The sequence below is a fragment of the Puma concolor genome, chromosome A1 (genome assembly GCF_028749965.1).
Source record: "Puma concolor isolate L17-30 chromosome A1, mPumCon1.1.hap2, whole genome shotgun sequence".
NCBI lineage: Eukaryota > Metazoa > Chordata > Mammalia > Carnivora > Felidae > Puma > Puma concolor.
The window spans coordinates 84729405-84748146 of record NC_141667.1 but is presented as its reverse complement, the minus strand read 5'-3'; the positions used below and the strand labels follow the sequence as shown (position 1 = coordinate 84748146).

At 38.3% G+C, this 18742-nt stretch overlaps 1 protein-coding gene across 7 annotated transcripts in view; it reads right to left on the bottom strand.

The window, feature by feature from the left end:
* Nucleotides 1–2625: 2625 nt before the first annotated feature.
* The window catches only part of ARB2A (ARB2 cotranscriptional regulator A), a 433966-nt gene continuing 417849 nt past the window's right edge, over nucleotides 2626–18742 (bottom strand). For all 7 annotated transcript variants that reach the window (XM_086717888.1, XM_086717906.1, XM_025923684.2 and 4 more), the window contains one exon: nucleotides 2626–8627. In XM_086717888.1, the coding sequence (XP_086574014.1) occupies nucleotides 8555–8627 (73 nt within the window). In that variant the 3' untranslated portion in view covers nucleotides 2626–8554. The remainder of the gene's footprint in view (nucleotides 8628–18742) is intronic.

Sequence of the window (18742 nt, the reverse complement as noted above, 5' to 3'; positions counted from 1 at the left end):
GCGCGCTGGGCGCTGTCCATGGTGCTGGGAAGAAAGCGGCTTCACTTCGCTGTACCCAAACCAAGATCAGGTGTAAAAGGGGGACGATAAACCAACTCTTGCGGCAGGGGATTTTTTAATTCCGGCGAATGTGAAAAATACGCATGTGGCTACAGTTTAAACAGTACTCTAGGAGTGCTCTGCTCTATCTCCCAGTCTTTAGTGTTTAGTCAGACAACAGCGTTAACTGGTCATTATAGGAAGGTTTTCTCCTTAAAATGTTCCATATTTCAAAGTAATGTAATCATCAATTTTTGATGTACAATGTAAAGAGGAAGGCGGAAAGACAAAGGGTGATTTGAAACTTTAAACGTATCCAAAGACACCTAGCTATTTCCAGATTTGGTAGTATATAAAAGCAGAGCATGACTTAGCCTGTTAGATAACATGGATTTATCGAGAAAGTATTAAAACTGTATTGATCTAATTTCATTTAAATATCCTCTGAACTCTACGCTGGCCCAACGCTGCAGTTATATTTTTGCCAGCAAGAATAACAAGAGCGATTTACCTATTGTAGTGTGTATGTGTGTACATTTGAAATGGCTAAGATTTCATTCTGAGTTCTAAAATGGTACTCTAACAACCGCATGCTCTTAAAACAAATTTGGTTTCTTAAAAGACAGGTGGCCAGAAAGAAAATAGGATGCAGATAAAAATTATTTCAAAATGGGGATGAAGAACTAAATGGAAACATGACTACCTAGTAGGTGACTCACACTTTTGTAAATACACAGTCACACACATTCACATATACACTTTTAAATATATATACTGTTACACACGTGTATAAAATACGTGTCTTCAAACACAGAAATGTGTATATCTATCTATATATACATATTTGAAATTGGGTAACAAAATTTCAGATAAACTATTAACCATGTTTGGTCAAACCAGAAATGTGAAACACAGGAAAAGAATTTATCTTAATTGTGTTAACCATGAAAATCTTACTTTGCCTCAACTGCTTGAATCCATGTGATAATGAAGGAAAAGGACAAAAATTCAAACAGCTGACACAATGATCAGCAGCAACTGACAGCATCTCATTTGATATTTGATATCAAGCACTAGATCAATATTTGTGAGATCAATGCAATTTTAATGGTTTTCTTTCGAAACTGTATGAAAGCCAAATTGTGACTCTGTGCTAGCGTTATTTTTAGAGCTGGTTATTCCAGGGGATGATATTAAGTAATTTACTGACGCAAAGGAACAGGGGAAAAAAAAAGCAACTAACCCCCCCCCCAAAAAAAAACCCAAAAAGAAAAAAAAACAAAAACAAAACCACCACAACAAACCATCAATATTTCTTCAGTTGGTGAATCCTGATTATCTAAGTACCTAGAGAAGGTGTGAACATTTATTGGAAAAAAGCCATTTATTTAATTATGGTTTAAAAAAAAAACAAAGAAGAAAGTAAGCCAGATGAACTAGATCAGAAATACTTTTTTCAAACACACTAAGATTAGGTGGTAGTTGAGCAAAAAGAAATGAAAATGATAAAAAAGAAAACACCTAGGATTTTCACCTAAAGAGTTCATCCCTTCATCTGTGGAATTTAGTGTGAAATTAGAGATTTTTCTGTGTCCCAGGCAAAGTAGAAAACTGAGAGCCCTATCTGAAACTCATACACAGCAAGGTTCCTACAAAAGTCAAATAGAGGGGAAAAAAAGGTAATTAGGTATATAGTATCGTCTTTTATTTTCCTTTCAAGAGTTTGTACCTTAAAAAATGAAATGCAAATTAATCTAACTCAGAGGCATGTAGGTCCTCAACCTATCTTTAAACAGTAATCTAGGAGGGTTCTATGCTTTATTTTTCAGACTTTCCTGCTTAGCAGTAACTCATTTGCCTACTAGCTCCTTTTGTTTGATAAAAATGCTAAACTTTATTTATTTGTTTTTACAGATTCAATTTTGAGGAATGTTCACCTAGAGGACTCCAAGATCTTCAGCCCCAACAGCAGTTTCTGGGGAGGTAGATGCTGGGGGTGGTGCAGAGGGAGCAGAAGTAGGTGAACATTTCAGTAAGGCAGGGAGAAGGTGAGATGTGGTGATTGTGGATAGTGTTCCTGATAAGATGTTTAAGTTTTCAGGCTAAAGGAGAAACAAAATGTCTTTCATTTGTAACTCAACTCTGATTAAAAACTTGGAAGAAGTTATTTTTTCAGTTGAAATGATAGGAACATTTTAGGAAATTTCTGATGCCTGACCTAAAGATCTCATCCTTGTTCAAGATAAATAATAAAATACTTCAAAACGATGCAATTCTGAATTTTCCCCCTCTTTTTTCCTTAATGTTTTTGATGGCAGTGAATTGCCTAATAATAAAACTGTTAATATATTATTACAAACAGATCACTTCCTATAAAAGGCAATGCCTTATATGCTTTTAAGTGAAATTCATACCTAAGTCCTTTTGCAGTAGAATTAGAGTACCTAGTATATTTCTAAAGTGCCTAGGTAAAGACATATTTTCCAGGATTTTAATAACTCCATAACAAAGTCATTCTCTCCATGTGTCTCTATGCTCTATTGTATTTCATGTCTGGCAGATTGCCTATAAAATAGACACCAACAGTTTAAATCAATTTTTCTTTAATGGAATAAAGCCAACCTTACACACAAATACACATTACATACAGACAGAATTTACAGATGCAAATGAAGTTGGGGCATTTAAAAATATTTATTACAATGCCTTAAAGCATTTGAACATGAAAATTTATTTAGAAGAAAATATGTTTACAAACAATCCCAACATATATTGAGTACCTACTATGTAACAGGCACTGCAAAGACAAACACATACTGTATGTATTGTTTATTTCTGGTGGGAAGGGTATATATACCCCATGGATGGGTATGGATGTTCACATGTGTGTATGTGCACACACACACATATATGCATACATACATATTTTTCTATTGGGTCTTTTATTTAAAAAAAAAAACAAACCCTGAGTTACCTCAAAGAAGGAAATCCACTTTACAGTCAATTGTAGTTAATTCAGACTTCACTTTGACCAATCATAATTTGACCAGTAATTTTTTTCCTCATAGCACGGACAGTACTTAGAATTTAAAAGTTTAGTGTTCCAAAAATGCTGCTCTTCTTAAGCCACTTTGAAGTAATGCTAGTGAGTCTAAGATCCAGATCTACATGTTAATCTCTAGTTTTGCCTTCAAACAGAATTCAGTTACAAAGAACTTGGAAAGATTTTGAATCTATTCAGAAGAGGAAAACTCTTTAATTTTCTGAGGAGTAAAAACTCCCCAAGAAACTTCATATAGCTTCTTAGATTTTGCTTAGCATACGTGATAAAACATTGATTGTTGCAGTTTGGTGACCCATGAAATTTGGGGGTTAGTTTTCTCTTCAGACCAGAGCATATAATTATGCAAATAAAGAGCTGTCACTGATCTAGTGAAATACTCACAAACACATGCACTCTGAAATTGGACAGAAAAGTGAAAATGGTTGGTGATGTGATGGTGCCATGGTTTGTTTTCCTGCCAAGTTTCTATCCAAGTTCATTATTCAAATTGTAAACTTTAAAAAGAGACATATCATTCTTGGGGTGTTGGTTGTCTTTTCATTTCAGATTCTTTGTATTGGTACTGCAAGCTGGTTACAAAGTACAGTTCAACATTATTTTACCTATGACAGTCTCCCATATTACCCTATGTAATAGCCAAGGAAGAAAAGCTGAATGCTCTAGAAAGAAAGATGAAGGGCCTCTCTAGATTTTTCTAGAAACATGTTTCATGTATATTTCAAACAGAACTCAACCCAACAATACAAAGAATATAGTGAAATGCTTTCCACAAATCTCAAGGCAAAGGGCTGGGAAAAGTTGCCTGGAAGGCCTCATGGGTTAAGTCAAATTTCCATTTTCCAGTTTTTCCATTAAAGGGGAAAATACTGGGCACTGCACGACATCCACTTAATGGTCAAACTTTCAGGATGATTTTCTCCTATCTAGCAATTAAAGCCCACTATATAATATTTGGTCACTTTAACCTTTATGGTTCATTTACAATTACCACTCCCTAAAACCTTTGTGCTAAGCATTAACAAGAGTTCTTAAATATGACCATGCTCTCTGGCATCGAGGTCTCCCAATTCCAAAGTTACCACTGCACAGGCTGTTGCATAATTTTAGATGTCATGGAGAGTCCCACTGATGAAATCTGAGAAGGCTCATGTCAGACCACTGACTGCTAAAGACATCACTACATGAAAGATCAGTGGTGTGAAACTTTAAAAACATTGATCCAAATGAATCAATTAAATCAACATTCATCCCTCCTAAGTGTGAGGTTTAAAACTATCATTGTTGCTTTTTTTTTTTTTTTAACTCTACATAGATTTCAAGATAAACGTTGGAATGCTTTGATGGCTACTTCTATTCTCGAATCTCCGTTAATCGACTTTGTGCTATTTCCCTCTTTTCAACATCTTCCACTTGGTGTACATTCTTTACTTTTAGTACAGTGCATGACAGTTGCAATGCTTTAAATCTAAAACCGCCTAACAAAGCTGACGCTTTAGGTAGGGTAGCTTTAAACTCTGTGAAGTGTTGATTAAAAACCCTTTCCCAGACTCAAACTGATCTTTTTGGAGATTAATAGAATATTAGATAAAAGGAAGACGAACAATTCAAGAGACTCCCACTCAGTCACTCTATACAAGGAAGGAAGGAAGGAAAGTATTCAATTTTTGAAAGGGAGTACCTCCTGGAGTCTTTTATTTTATATTATTACAGCCCCTAATAAGTAATCATAAAATAACCACATTATCGGTTTTTTTTGCCACCCATATTTCAAAGATGAGAATGTCTCACATTTATTTAAAGACATTTTTTCCCTATAACGGCATGGGGAAAGTTTTTGAGAAATTTTTAGACTTTCTGTAATAGTAATCTTTCTTAAGTGAACCAGGATTATAGAAACCTGTCAGTTTACAGTTATAAAACTATGATTGTAACCGGAGACACATGTGTTTGGATTGGGACTCCAGGTAATCCAGAGAAATGTGTAGAAATTTAACTTATTAGCCCTGATAATACAGTTAACATATTTTGTCACTCACACTCTCTCAAAGGAGTTACAGGTTTTAAAGAAAGGAAGGCTGTAAAATATGTGTAAACAGGATATTTTCAGATTAGACATAATACACCAAGGACTTATATAGGGACTTGGGAGCAATTTAATGTCACTAGACTGTTTTTGGAAAACATTTGTTTACAGTATATTAAAGTATATTTTATAAAATGATAGCTTAACAATGGCTTCAGATTTCCTTGTAGCTCAGGAGATATTTTAGATATTAAAAACAAACATCTTAAAAACTGTTAGCTTTGTGAAAGGTCCAAGCCAAATAGTGAGTGATCAAGTTAAGTTAGGATATTACCTTACAGCAACAGTAATAAAAGCAGCGATGCAGTTTAAAATATTGATGAATGCTGTCCCACCATTCTTTTTATGTTTCTGCTTTTATTAACCCCTATACATGAATAGATGAACTTCTGAGCAAGAATACGCTGAGGCTTGTTGGGAAAATTGTTTTTATTTTAAAATGGTAAACAGAAATATATAATATATATGAAACTCCTGTGCTTTCCTTTTTTTTTTGTATAAACAATAATGCAATCCAGGTCGAAGCACAAGGCAGAAACTTGAGGAAAGAACAATTATTACTACAAATAGATTCCCCCACCCCCTTCAAATATCCATGAAAACTTTTACCGGCTACGTGGTCAGATACCTTTATAAAGTTCTAAAGCCAGTATCTGGCTTCGAAGTTTTAATAGGACTATTTTGAATCTCAGATTTATCAACAACTCCTTGCTTCCCATTCCATTTGCTCTAAGAACCGAGTATATAATTTTTAAAAAAGCCTACATCCTAACTTTCAACCTCTACTCTGCTAAAAACCTGTCTAAAGAAACCAAAATGGGAAGATCAGAGCAGAAATACTGTTAACACTTGTCGCCTCCAAGCAGGCGTGTTACTACCAACTGACTGTTGTTACTCCAGGAAAATTGAGGTGGATTATATTACTACATTTATACCAACAGACACATAATCAACAGGTTAAAAAAATCTTCCATTACAAGGAATCTTATCACTCATCAGTCGGAGGTCTCGGCTGGTGTGCCCAGCTCTCTCCGGGTTGCAACAGCACAGATCCAAAAGGAGAAATTACATTTGCACAACTTAAGTTTGCAAAGAGATCTCCATAGACAGTTAAACAAGGCTAACAACCCAGTAGTTTTAAAGTATTAAAGGCAATTAAACAGTGATTCACTCTAGTTGCAAGTAAAAGTTTTCAGAAAGAGAAGTGAGAAAACTGAAGAGAAGGGACAGGAGTGATTTAGTTTATAAGCTGAGCATATTTACTTTGCTCTAATTCAGGTGCATAAGCTTCATAAATTTAGCAATGTACAAGTGTTGATTTTTAAAAAAGCAGTAAGACTAGCTCTCCTGTGAATACTTTCATACAGTGAAAACACCACACAGTTTATAACACTTTGAATAATTATTCAATCCACGTCACTTCTCATATCCTCTCAAAGGAAGGTACCATTACTGTACACAGTTCACCATTACTTCTAAAACAGAAAAGATTGCAGACCAACACGCTGGATGGACACTGTTGAGGTGATACATTTTAAGTTATCCAGGAGTTGGATAAAATGACGTTTTGATGTTTTCTCCTACAATGTTTCTGCTAAAATAATATCAAAAGATATGCATATATGACCACTGAAAGAAGATCATTTTGATTTGCCATCATTAAAAGTATAAGAACGAATTAATGCATACCAAACACAGATATTTTCAGTTTTAAAACTTGCTGAAATCGGTTCGTAATATAAAAACATTTTATCCATGAGGTGGTTGTTTTAAGTTCTTTTTTCTGAGAAGTCAGACAGTTCTAAGTCGTTTTGGGTACATTTTGTCATGTCCTTAAATAAGGCAGGCATATTGTTGCATACGCTTTAAAAAAGGATGAAAAATATTAAATTCAGACCCTCATCTGCCAGAAACAGAATCTTCACTAAGTAACTAAATTCAAGTAATTAAAAATTGATGTTAAGATTTAATATTTGAATGTAAAAGTCAGCAAAATCTTAACTTATTTTACCTCCTAGATTTCACAGTGTTGGCCAGATATTAGCTGGATTACAGTAATTGTTGAAACTGTAGGGCAAAACCCTGCAGAGGAAGTGGACTACTAAAAATTATGTCGTTGGATTGAGAGGAAAAAATCTTTCACACTAGGTCTTTCCCCTTCTGTTGGAGCAGAAAACTAAAAAAAAATAATCTTAGCCCCACTCAGCCTCTCTGAAGGAAAAGGCGAAAGAGGACAAGATTCATTCACCTGATGACCATAAAATACTATCCCTAAAAGGATCGAACTCCATGAATCAGAATAGATCATTCTAGTTAGGATTATCCACAACAGCAAACTTTGTCCACATTAAGATTTAAAAAGCAAAACAAGTGTGCGATCTAAATTACAATGCCACTCAATACACATTTAAAAAGTAAAGTCAATTCTAATGATAAAGTTAGGAATTCCACTGAAAATGGGACCTTTCACACTTAAAAGATTTGCTCATCATTTATGTTTCGGTTTAAACAACGTCTTCTGAAATTAGAGACTTGTGTAAAAATCTCCTATTCAACTGGCAAGCATCTTTCAGCGGTAAAGTGTAATCGGTACTTCATAGATTCTTATGCAAAGTTTTTCTTCTGGTCTCGAAATGAAAATAGATTGTTAGAGAACACTTTGCACTCCCAAGACTACATAGCACATCACTGCATTCACGTTTTGAATTTAAATTTGGCTTTTCTGAGGGGATGAGGTGGGGGAAACTTCCTTTAAAAAAAAAAAAGGCTCAAGAGGCTCTTAGGAGAGACCTACTTAAAATGGAAGTTTGAAATCTAGAATAAAAGTTTGCTTCTGCTCGGCGGAAAAAAAAAAAAAAAAAAAAAAAAAAGGACATGATTGAGGGGGGCCGGGGGCCAGGGCAAGCAGCGGCTGCGCTGCAGCGGGCGGTAGGACCGCGCAGACGCCGCTCGCCCCGCAGTGCCGGGCGGGCTCCGTCAGGGCAATTAGAAGCGCGCCGGCCGCGCCGGGCAGGGCGCTGTCAGCCTTAATCTGCGCGCTGACGGGCAGCGCGTAGCCCGAGCTCAGCCCGCAGGAAGCGCGACCAGTGAACCCATATTGCTTTGACAGTTGCACTCATCTAGAAATAATGCAAAACGCTATTTAGATGTATATATCACGACCCTGTGCTCTAGGAAGAAAACAATCTAATGAGGGGCTGGGAGTCTGCTCGCCGACAACAAGCAGTTAGGAGACGTGTGGATGCATGCTCGAGTGTGGTGCCTTTGCTTCCCCTCCCCCGTCTCGCTCGTTCTCCTCTTACAGCTCTTCGTGCTTTATTCTGTGGGAGCGCCGCGTCAGAGCCGGCTTGAGGGAACTGGTCTTTGCCTCAGAGGCTTCGGTAAAGAATTTGAAAATAGACGGGAAGCTCTTCCAGGAAGTTAGCTCGTGACGGTCGGTGCCTGCAAAAAACACAGATTCGGTTACGAGGCGGCCTCGCTCGGTAACAAGGCACAGGCCGCCCGGCTGCCATTCCCGGAGCCCGAGCCCCGCCCTCGGAGCCCGCGTCCCCCGCGTCCGGCCCGAGCTCCTGCGCCCGCTCCCCAGCCGGAGCGCGTCTCCAGGCCCGGACGCGGCCTCTCCAGGCCACACCTGTACGCGAGGGCTCTCTTTGCCCCCAGGGCTCGGGACTGTCCACGTCTGCTTCCTCCGCTGCTCTGCAGCTGGCGCCCGGGGCGGCCCTCGGAGACCTCCGCAGCCTCCGGCCCGAGGCCCCGTCCCGCCCCCGACGCGAGGACGCGGCTGGGCCACCCCCCGCGGGTTGCCCGAGGCGCGGCCGGGCGGCCCCGGGGCCTCAGCCCCTCCGGGCCAATCGAGGCGCTCGGAGAGAAGGGCCACTCCCTCTCCCGCCTCGAAACCACCCACTTCCCCAGGCTCCGCGCGCGCGCGCGCGCGGGCGCGGGCGCGCGCGGGGATTGGTTTCTCCTGCGCGCGGGACCGGGCTTCTTCGCCCACCCCGGAGCACCCACGTTTCTCTGCTACCCAAGAGAATAAAATAAATCGGAATTTTCTTGCCTCTCTTGGAAGCTGTGCCGTTAGACATAATTTGTCTCAGGGAGGTCACTGCGACCAAATTACATGGGATGCTTCATGAAGGTTCAGATTGAAAGGAGACTATCCCTAGAATTGCCCTGGGAGGCTACATTTTTACAGACTTTAGGGGACAGTTTTAGAAAAGCTAAAAAAAAAGCGTTTCAAAAGCAGTGACTACAAAAAGAGCATCTAGGCCTTCTATTTTGTCGGGAGGAATTCGACTTAGAAAATACAAGTTTAGTTTGTCACTTTACTGGGTTATTTTACTACAGCTTTTTTTGTGGCTTCAATTTGATACTAATGTGTTTTTCAAATCAAACCTACCTTCAGTTTAACACAGGCAAAAACTAACATGATGTAGACATAAGAACAAATGAGGATATAAATCTGTTTCGACTCCTTGTGATAACGTTTCATTTCACCAGCCTCTTCATAACAACCATTTGTTTAATTACAAAAATAAAAATAATAACAGCAAAGACTCCTAGCATAGAAATGAGTGAACAGCTTTGAAACAGTTGAAATCTCTTCCTAGATCACTCAATTATGCAGAGAGACACTGCCTGAAAGTCTTGGGATTCAGGGCCTCTGTCTGATACTTTAACATTGTTAATGATAATTCTTTAGTCTGTAATAGTAGGTCATTGCTATGGTTACTCTACAATGGTGCAACACTTTGCTTTCCCCTTCAGCTATTCGCTGAGACCTGGTAACCACATTTGTTGCCTAGCAACAGTTTTGTGACAGTATCACAATCTGGGAGTTACAACAATAAGGATGCTATGGCTGCAGTCGACCAGAGAGCAGAAAGCTACAGTCTGTGCATGGGACTTAGATACGGGAACTGGCCCTACTAGAGAACCCCGGTCTTTAGAGGTGCCCTCACAAGGATGGTCTCTATCCTCTTATCCTCTGCAATTTGGCTTTATGAACTGGCACTGGGAACTTAGATCCACTATTTAAGTCATATCCTTGAAAAATATCCTCCAACACTACTGTATTCAGATAACAAAAATGAGATCATTTCTTGTTTGCTTACACATTTTTGGCAAAATTCAATGTTATTCAGTGGGAGAGAGAAATGAGTATAGGTTATTTTGGCATAACCTGAAGTGCCTGACTTGAATTTGACAAGTCTTCATAGAATTCTTGGGGGGAAAATGTATGTGTATATATATGTATGTATGTGTGTATATGTATGTATATATGCCTGGCTGCATCAAAGATATATAAACTTTCAAGTTCCTTAAAACATACATAACATCTAGATATTTATCATTGTAATTCTCACTGATTTATTCTTATGACAATCTTAAAGAATTCTTTTGAATTTGGAAGGCATTTATATCCTCTAAACCCAAGTAGTAAGTCATTCTAGATATGCTCAGACATACCTACTTGAAGTAATATTTTGTGGGTCTATCGAGAGAGGGCCTAGTTTCTGGATAGGTTTATGCAATACCTGTTCCTATTTCTACAGTGCTTGCGGATCTAGTTTCACTTCAGTAATAACTAATTGCACTTACAATGATAAAATACTTTAAAATCAATTGTATTCCTGTCTTTTGAAGATGCACACTACATGGCAACACCCATTTCCAAACACAATAAGAAAGAAAGAAAGAAAAAAAAAAGAGGTGTTAATTGTCTTCTTTTCCTTCTCATTTCCCATGCTTCCAGCCTCATTTGGCATTTCCTCCATAGTGATCACACTTACACTTAGTAGTGTTACCAAGGCTATGATCAATTTGTGAGCTTTCTCAGGGAATTCTTCTCATAATTCCTCCCACCCCATGAAAACCAATTCAATCTATGAATCTAGAGGGACCTAAGGAGTCAATGGTCTGAAGCAATTTAACTCCTTTATTTTTTCTTTCCTGGTGACAATCTTTCTGAAGGATGAACAAATTTCCCTGGTGATAAAATGACTACAAAGGCTTTTTAGTTTTAGCTTATGATGACTATCTGCTTGACTAGTCCTGGGCTGAAAAGACCAAAAATCCCTGAGTTAACTGAGTACCTGCACTGGCTCTCAACATTCACCCTTGCAATTTAAGAGTATAAATTATGAGAGTATGTGCTCTGTCAGTGGAAGGGAAATTGCTAGGAGTGAAGGTAATAAGTGAAGTGGGGTAGAAACTGAATTACAGACAATAGAGCGGGGGAGGGAGAAGTCTCCCTAAAATAAGGAGTAGTAACATGAATATTTTATATAAAAATGGCTTTCTTTTCAAAAATTATCAAAGGAGGTTTTTAATAATTTTTTTAAAATAACATCTGCAAGTTAGGTAATTGCATATCCATCTGGGGCTGCATATACACATTTCACGAACATGTTTGGAGACCATTTTCGAAAGGTCTGAGCCAAAGTTCAATGAAAATATTTATAAATTAATATGAATATCTACCTATAGAATGCTTAGAAAACGGAAACTTTTGAGAGCAGCTTTCCAGTAGCTAAAAAATACACTACTTTAGGCAAACTACATGAGGACAGAAACACTGGGCCATTACAATATCTATTCATAAAAGGATATAAAAGTGGAAATTTTAGGCCAATCAAAAAAGGAGCCACTTATTGATAAGCTACAGTGATGGGTGGGTAATATGGAAAATTATTCCATTTTGCAGTGACAACATTATGTATAACCATGGTCTCATCTCTATCACAACTTTACCCTAATCAAAACCTCATCTTTTTAGGGACTATGAACTACTTTCCATTTTTCAGACCCCCTTTACATAATCTAGAGGGGTTCCCACAATGTACAGAATAAAGGGTTTCCATGTTAAATACCTGCCACGTTCTCAGGGAGTGATTTTTTTATCTTTTTGGATTGGCAGGCTTGTTCTTTCTGGATAATTCACCTTTGGGGCAAATTCAGTTTTCTGATCCATAGAATCAATTCAGTATCAAAATAAAACGTACTGGTTCCCAGTGCTTCATGGCAAAAATGGGCCTTTGTTCAGTCCCAATAAGTGATTCTTAGTGGGCATGGCAATGGTCTCTGGGGCATTTTGGAAATGTGTAGGGGTATTTCTGGTGGTCAAGATGATTGGAAAGAACTATTGGCATTTAGCAGAAGAAGGCCAGAGATGGTGGAAATCCTACAGTTTGCAGGGCAGTAGAGCACGATGAAGGATTGTTTTGTATCCCACATGGTTTTCAAATGTTCCGCCAGCTATTCATGTAGTTAAAAACCCTGTTTATAATTATATGGGCTCAGAATTTAGATGTGTTTAACAAATAATCTCAAAGTACTTTTGGCATCATTTTAACATATACAGAATTTTCCAGGAATCCAACTACCATGTAAATTGAAGGGATTTTATACTTTACGTTGTTCAGAATATTAATAACCAAGAGTGGTTTATACAATTACCAAGAGTGGTTTACCATATGAGAAAAATCTCATCCCTGATGGCATCACTGCCCATGAAAGTTGAGCTGTCAATAAACACACCTGCATCAGCCTGCATTTGTAGCTGTTGAATCCATGGTGATTTTATGTACAGGACTAAGTATCTGACTACTATATCATGCCTTCTTATGTATATTTTCTAGGGCACTTTAAATATTGACGTGGGTATTATTTTTATTATGAGTTACTTTTCTTTTATTCCTTCTATATGTTAACTAAAGCATTATAATAATTTAGCAATCTTAGAAGTAGGTGGATCATGTTATCTTTAGAATTCATATCAAGACAGTAAAAGCACTGCATAAGATTTGTTTTAATAGGAGGTATTTAAATGATCAAGTGTCAGCTTAAATAAAAATGAACAGTTAATTCTTTTTTTTATTATATTAGAGAATAATTTTCCCTATAATCTGAGCCCTACTCTGGCTATCTCTTTTATCCTATACAGAGTAGAAAATGCCTGTTATTTCTCTTAATGTTTCTTCCATAAATACTGTTTGTCAATGATCTTATTCACTGGTAAAGAACCAAAAGGCAGGGAGCAGGGGATCGCCCATAAAATACTAGACTGATTATTTATCCTTTACTTATCACTTGTTTTAAAAAATAAACTGTAGCAAATTTCAAAGTGGTAATGATAGCACAAATGGTCAAAAGGATTAGAAACTTTAAGTATGAAGTACGAGACTGTAAATCATATGAGAAAGATCAAATTGCTAAAATGTGTCATTTGTTTTCCCCAAAGACTATGTATTTTAAAAAGGTATCTTGTAATGGAACTGAGAAAGAGGAAGGCTACATTTATATAATAGCATTTAGAAATTAAACAACAACAAAAAAATGGTTGGAAATAGCACTGAGAGTGGAATGCTCAAAGAATAGGGTAAGAGAGAAGAAAACATTGCTGTTTCTTCTGTCTTGTCTATTCCCTTTACTTCTTCCTGTGATGACTTCAATCCAAGTGTTTCTTACAAGTCTGCCTTGTCCACACTCCTCTTCACTTGATCTTGGTGCTTATATTTTTTGGGCAAAAACCATGCCAAAATATGCTAGTGAGTTAGCAGCCAAAATCCTGATGTTTACTTTGGCAGATGTAGACTAGTCTGAAGCTGTACCTCATTTTATGCAGTAGATGTCTTAAAAACTTATATGTAAATATAATTTCTGTAAATAGAATTTCTTTAAAGGAAGAAGTGGGTTATTTACCTCCTCAACAAATCTTTTAATAAAGTGAAGAAATGTCTGGGAAAGCAAATAATCACTCTTCAAGTGATATTACACACATACACACACACAGAGATGCATGCGTGTGCAGACACACATAACACACACATCAAATTTGTGAGCCAGAGATGAGGTTTACTAGTATAATGATGGACAGTCTAAGTTCTCACCAAAGAGATAATTTAGAAGAATTTCTTGGTCAGCTACTTGCTATTCTAATTATTGCTAGTCACCTTATTTTACATGGCCCTAGACCAAAAGGTCATGGAACAACTTCAACAATCTATGCATTATTTACATTTTCTGGTCTGGTTTAGAATAGGGAATGTAACTGTTGACAGAGTGACTTCTGAATACAAAATATAATTTTTATGTCTTTGTTTTAGGGTGAGGGAAACTAGCACGTGCCCCTACCCTCCTACCTTCTCACTGATATTCTCCAATCACCCTTCCCACTACAAAAATATACTTTATTTTTAAAGCAAAAGGTAATGAATAAATTTTGTTTCCTATAATAAAGGGGGAAAAACCTAGAAAGATATGAAACATTAATATTAACAGGATAACGTGTCTATGATACTTTCAAAATGACAAGGTTTGATTTTAAAAATTGATCTTTAACAAGAAAAAAGAAATATGGGCAATTAGGAAGTAATGAGGACCCTGTCAATATAGCTATGTTGATAATAACAGGTAAGGGAATTCTTGAGCAAATCTAATTTATAAAAATCAAGAGGTCTGTAATATGCATTATTGAGTCCCACTGGGATTAACTAATGAACTTATAAGCTTACCAGCAGTTATTTTTAGACAGTTATAAAGAATTAGAGAAATACTAGAGCACTGAAAAATAATGTGCCTTCTAAAAAGAAATAAAATATAACTACTAAAATTCATTTTAAAATGAATTCTAGAGCTTCTAAGGAGAACATCATTACAAAAAAAAAAAAAAAATATTTGAGCAGAGAAGGGCTCCTAACAGAGACTCTCCAAGTTAGAAGGCACAAATGTGAGACTCAGTCACTGTGGGGGGTGGTAAGTGGAGTGGGGTGGGCTATTCACTGGGACTGTGCACCGGAAATGCCAAGAGCAGCTTAGTAGACATGCTGCATTGCCTTGTTAAATTACTTGTGTAAGAAATAGGCAAATCTCTTTCCATTGCATGAAAAATACAATGCTGGTTAAGGCTGAAATTGTTGAGACCCGAAGGCCGGTTGTCAAGCTTGACCAGAAATAAGAGACAGGCAGAAACAAAGATGTAAACTCAGGGGTAGAAATCTTTGGGTCATTTGAATCTTTTGGCATCCTGTCCTTTCCTCCAGCTTCTTTTCTACATCTCTCATCTACAGAAGGGGGATTGGGGGTGGGTATGCAGGGCATAAGGCATCTTAAGACCCAGGGAGACAACCCTGGGAAGTAAACTTATTCTTAGGCAGAGTAGACAGCCTACAGTAGGTGTGGGTCTCTGACACTGAACCTGGAAGACCTCTCTAATCGACCTCCTAATCAATGAAAAATGGATGCATTTTTATTGCTTCCATTGCCTATCAAATTCCAACAACTGGTTTGGAAGTGCTTTCTTCGGTTTTAATTCTTGTGTCACATACTACTCCTAATGTTGCCATATGGCCTGGCCTCCAGGGATACTGTTTCCCTTTAAAATTTGAGCCAAGATGGGCAAATGCTCCCTTTTTCCAGTTTCCCTTTGTCATTTTCCGCAGTAACTTTACCAAAGGATAGCAAGAGGACAGAGCCCTGAATAAGGGAATTTAAAGAACTTGGGGCGCCTGGGTGGCGCAGTCGGTTAAGCGTCCGACTTCGGCCAGGTCACGATCTCGCGGTCCGTGAGTTCGAGCCCCGCGTCAGGCTCTGGGCTGATGGCTCGGAGCCTGCAGCCTGTTTCCGATTCTGTGTCTCCCTCTCTCTCTGCCCCTCCCCCGTTCATGCTCTGTCTCTCTCTGTCCCAAAAATAAATAAACGTTGAAAAAAAAAAAAAAGAACTAAAAAATAGTTATTTCTGTAAATATAGGTTCCTAATCCTATTCCCAACACAATCATCAGGAAGAGCTTTACTAGGCTCCATTCTAAAATAGTGTTGCCTGAGAAGACTGGTACAACTTGACAGGTATCTATCTTGTCAGGCTTCTCTTTCTCCTGGCTTCTCTGTTACTAGAGATAGGTATCCATAACTTAGGGATGCTAGTTTGACTCTGTGTATTAAGGGAAGGAGAGGAGTTGGGGAGAGAGGATGAAGGGAGGGAGAGAGAGATGAACTGCAACATACTATCCTTATTTCAACACCAAATCAAACACAAACATTTACTAATTCAAATATCCAGATCTTTTGTGATCTTCCTCTCTCCATTGTGGACTCTACTCTAAATGATATGTTTTGTGGGCAGATAGTTTTTCTAGAGGTTCTATGATTAATTTATACATTCATACATGTATTTATTGTATGCCAGGCACTATTGCTTGGGGCTGAGGATGCATTGGTGAGCAAGATATATACGGGCTCCACTCTTGTTGCATACATGCTAGAGTGGATGACACGCAATAAACAAGGAAACCAGCGAACATGCTAATTTTGAACATGTTAACTTCAGACAGTTAGAAAACTTCAGACTGTGAAGAAAACAGCGCTGGGATGTGAAGACAATGAGGGAGGAAGATGTGGCAGGACAAAGAGAGATGGTCATCAATTTAGACTCGGTGAAGACTTCTGACTTGAGACCTGAATGGCAAGAAGGAGCCAGATGAATGTCTGGGGGCAGAATGCAGCAGGCAGAGTTGTGGAGGAACTCAAGGGCTCTCTGAGGAGAAAAGAACTTGTCACAATTGAGGAATGGAAACGCTGGAGCACTGTGGGTGAGGAGGAAGCAGCAGAAGATGACTTGGAGGTGGGCAGCCTCCAAGCTATATGAGGTATGGAAGGCCGTAGTGAAAGGTTTGGATTTTATTCCAAGTGCAGTGAAAGAGCTGTTGGCAGAGTTGTGAGCAGAGGAGAAATAAAATCTGACTTGTATTTAAAAAACAATACAGGATGGTATCTGGTGAATGGTGAGTGGATTATGGGAAGTTAGAATGAAGGATTTAACCCTTCCTGATTGTATTTATGGACTCCACCCATGTCTAGAGCATTCTCTGGGGCTCACTATTCTACACACTTCAGAGTATAAAATCTGTTTACTACTAGTTCACATAAATACATTAATGATACAGTAAAAGTAATATGCAGTAAGAGTTGAGAGACTAATAAAATAACATTTCCAAGTAGTGAATAAAAAATGGAGTTGAACTAGGCAAAGCATTTTCCTAACAATTTACTTTTGTGAGTTACGCTGATACTTCTGATTTCTCAGTCCTTGGAAGCACTGCACTGTGTGATGGCAAGGTACTGGGATGGGGAATATGCTGTCACAGCATTCCATTTCTGCAAGCAGTCCAGAGGAAACTGTTGGGCTTACTCTCCAGGCGGGTTTTTCCACTGAGTTCTTCATTTCTATGAATGGACACAACATTCTCTTAACTACTCCAGCTGAATGTCTCTCAGCCATCTTTGATTTTTCTCCTCCCTTGTTTGTGGCCTCCTGATCCAATCAGTTACCAAATCTTGAAAATTACACCTAGGCAAAAAGTTTTTGCCATCTCTTTCTCCCTTTCTAATCCCTCTGTTATCATTCTAGATTTAATGACCTGTCATTTAGAATCCAGCAACTTCCTCCTAACTCATTTCATTGCTTTCAGCCTCTCCTCCTTTACCTTGTACCCCTCTTACTACCAGATGAAAAATTCTAAAGTATCATTTATGTCATATGCTTCATTCTCTGTTCAAAAATACCTGTGAGAAATAAGCCCACCTACCCAGAGGCTTTAATCAATGTTCTTGCAAGAGCAGGTGTCTGATGGTAGTTACAGCAGGCAATTTATCTCCTAGTGTGCAAGTCCCTTCCCTGATTCCTTATTGGCTGAGTACGACAGAGGTTACAGCCTTAACTGGACATCACCCATGCCCATGTAAGGCAAAAAGTGGTCTGACTGGAACAAATGTACATTCTCCGAGGTGACGCAGAGACTTTCAGTTTGTCCTCCCTTTCTTTGGTGCTTGCTCATTGCAAAGCTCGTGAAGATAAGCCCGAGAAATAGAGAGAGGAAGAAGAACCGGGAAATGAATTGTCTAAAGGTTTGGGACTCCATTGTGTGTATGTGGTGTTGTACAAATTTCCAATAGGTTGTAAACCTACTGTTAACTACACAGCACAGCTTTCATTTGGTATTTGTTTTTCCTTTTTCTTTTTTTAAAGTTTATTCATTTATTTTGAGAGAGACAGAGACAGTACCAGTGAAGGAGGGGCAGAGAGCGAAAGACAGAATCCCAAGACTGAGGGCTTGAGCCCACAAAATCATGAGATCGTGACCTGAGCTGAAACCAAGAGTTGGACACTTAATGACTGAGCCACCCAGGTGCCCCTGTTTGGCATTTCTGAAAATGAATCCTCTCTCCCTTACTTCTCACTTATCTGATAGCTCTCCATAATCTAAGAAATCAAGTAGAAATTCTTTAATATGCTTTAAAGCCCTCCATTCTCTGGCTTTAGTCTTCTTTTCTGAGTTTGTTTCTCAGTTCTTCTATTAGTATCCCCTATCATGTCTGTGATTTCGAAGTCTGGCCAGAGAAGAAATTAGCATTGTAAGGTTTTTGATGAGTCAATGGTCAAACTTTACTCATTTTAAATGCAGACTGATAAATACACCTTATGTTGAAGAATATGTTAGCTTTTGGAGTTAAGAAGTAAATTCCTCTAAAATTGGAATATAGTGACAATTGGAGACTCTAT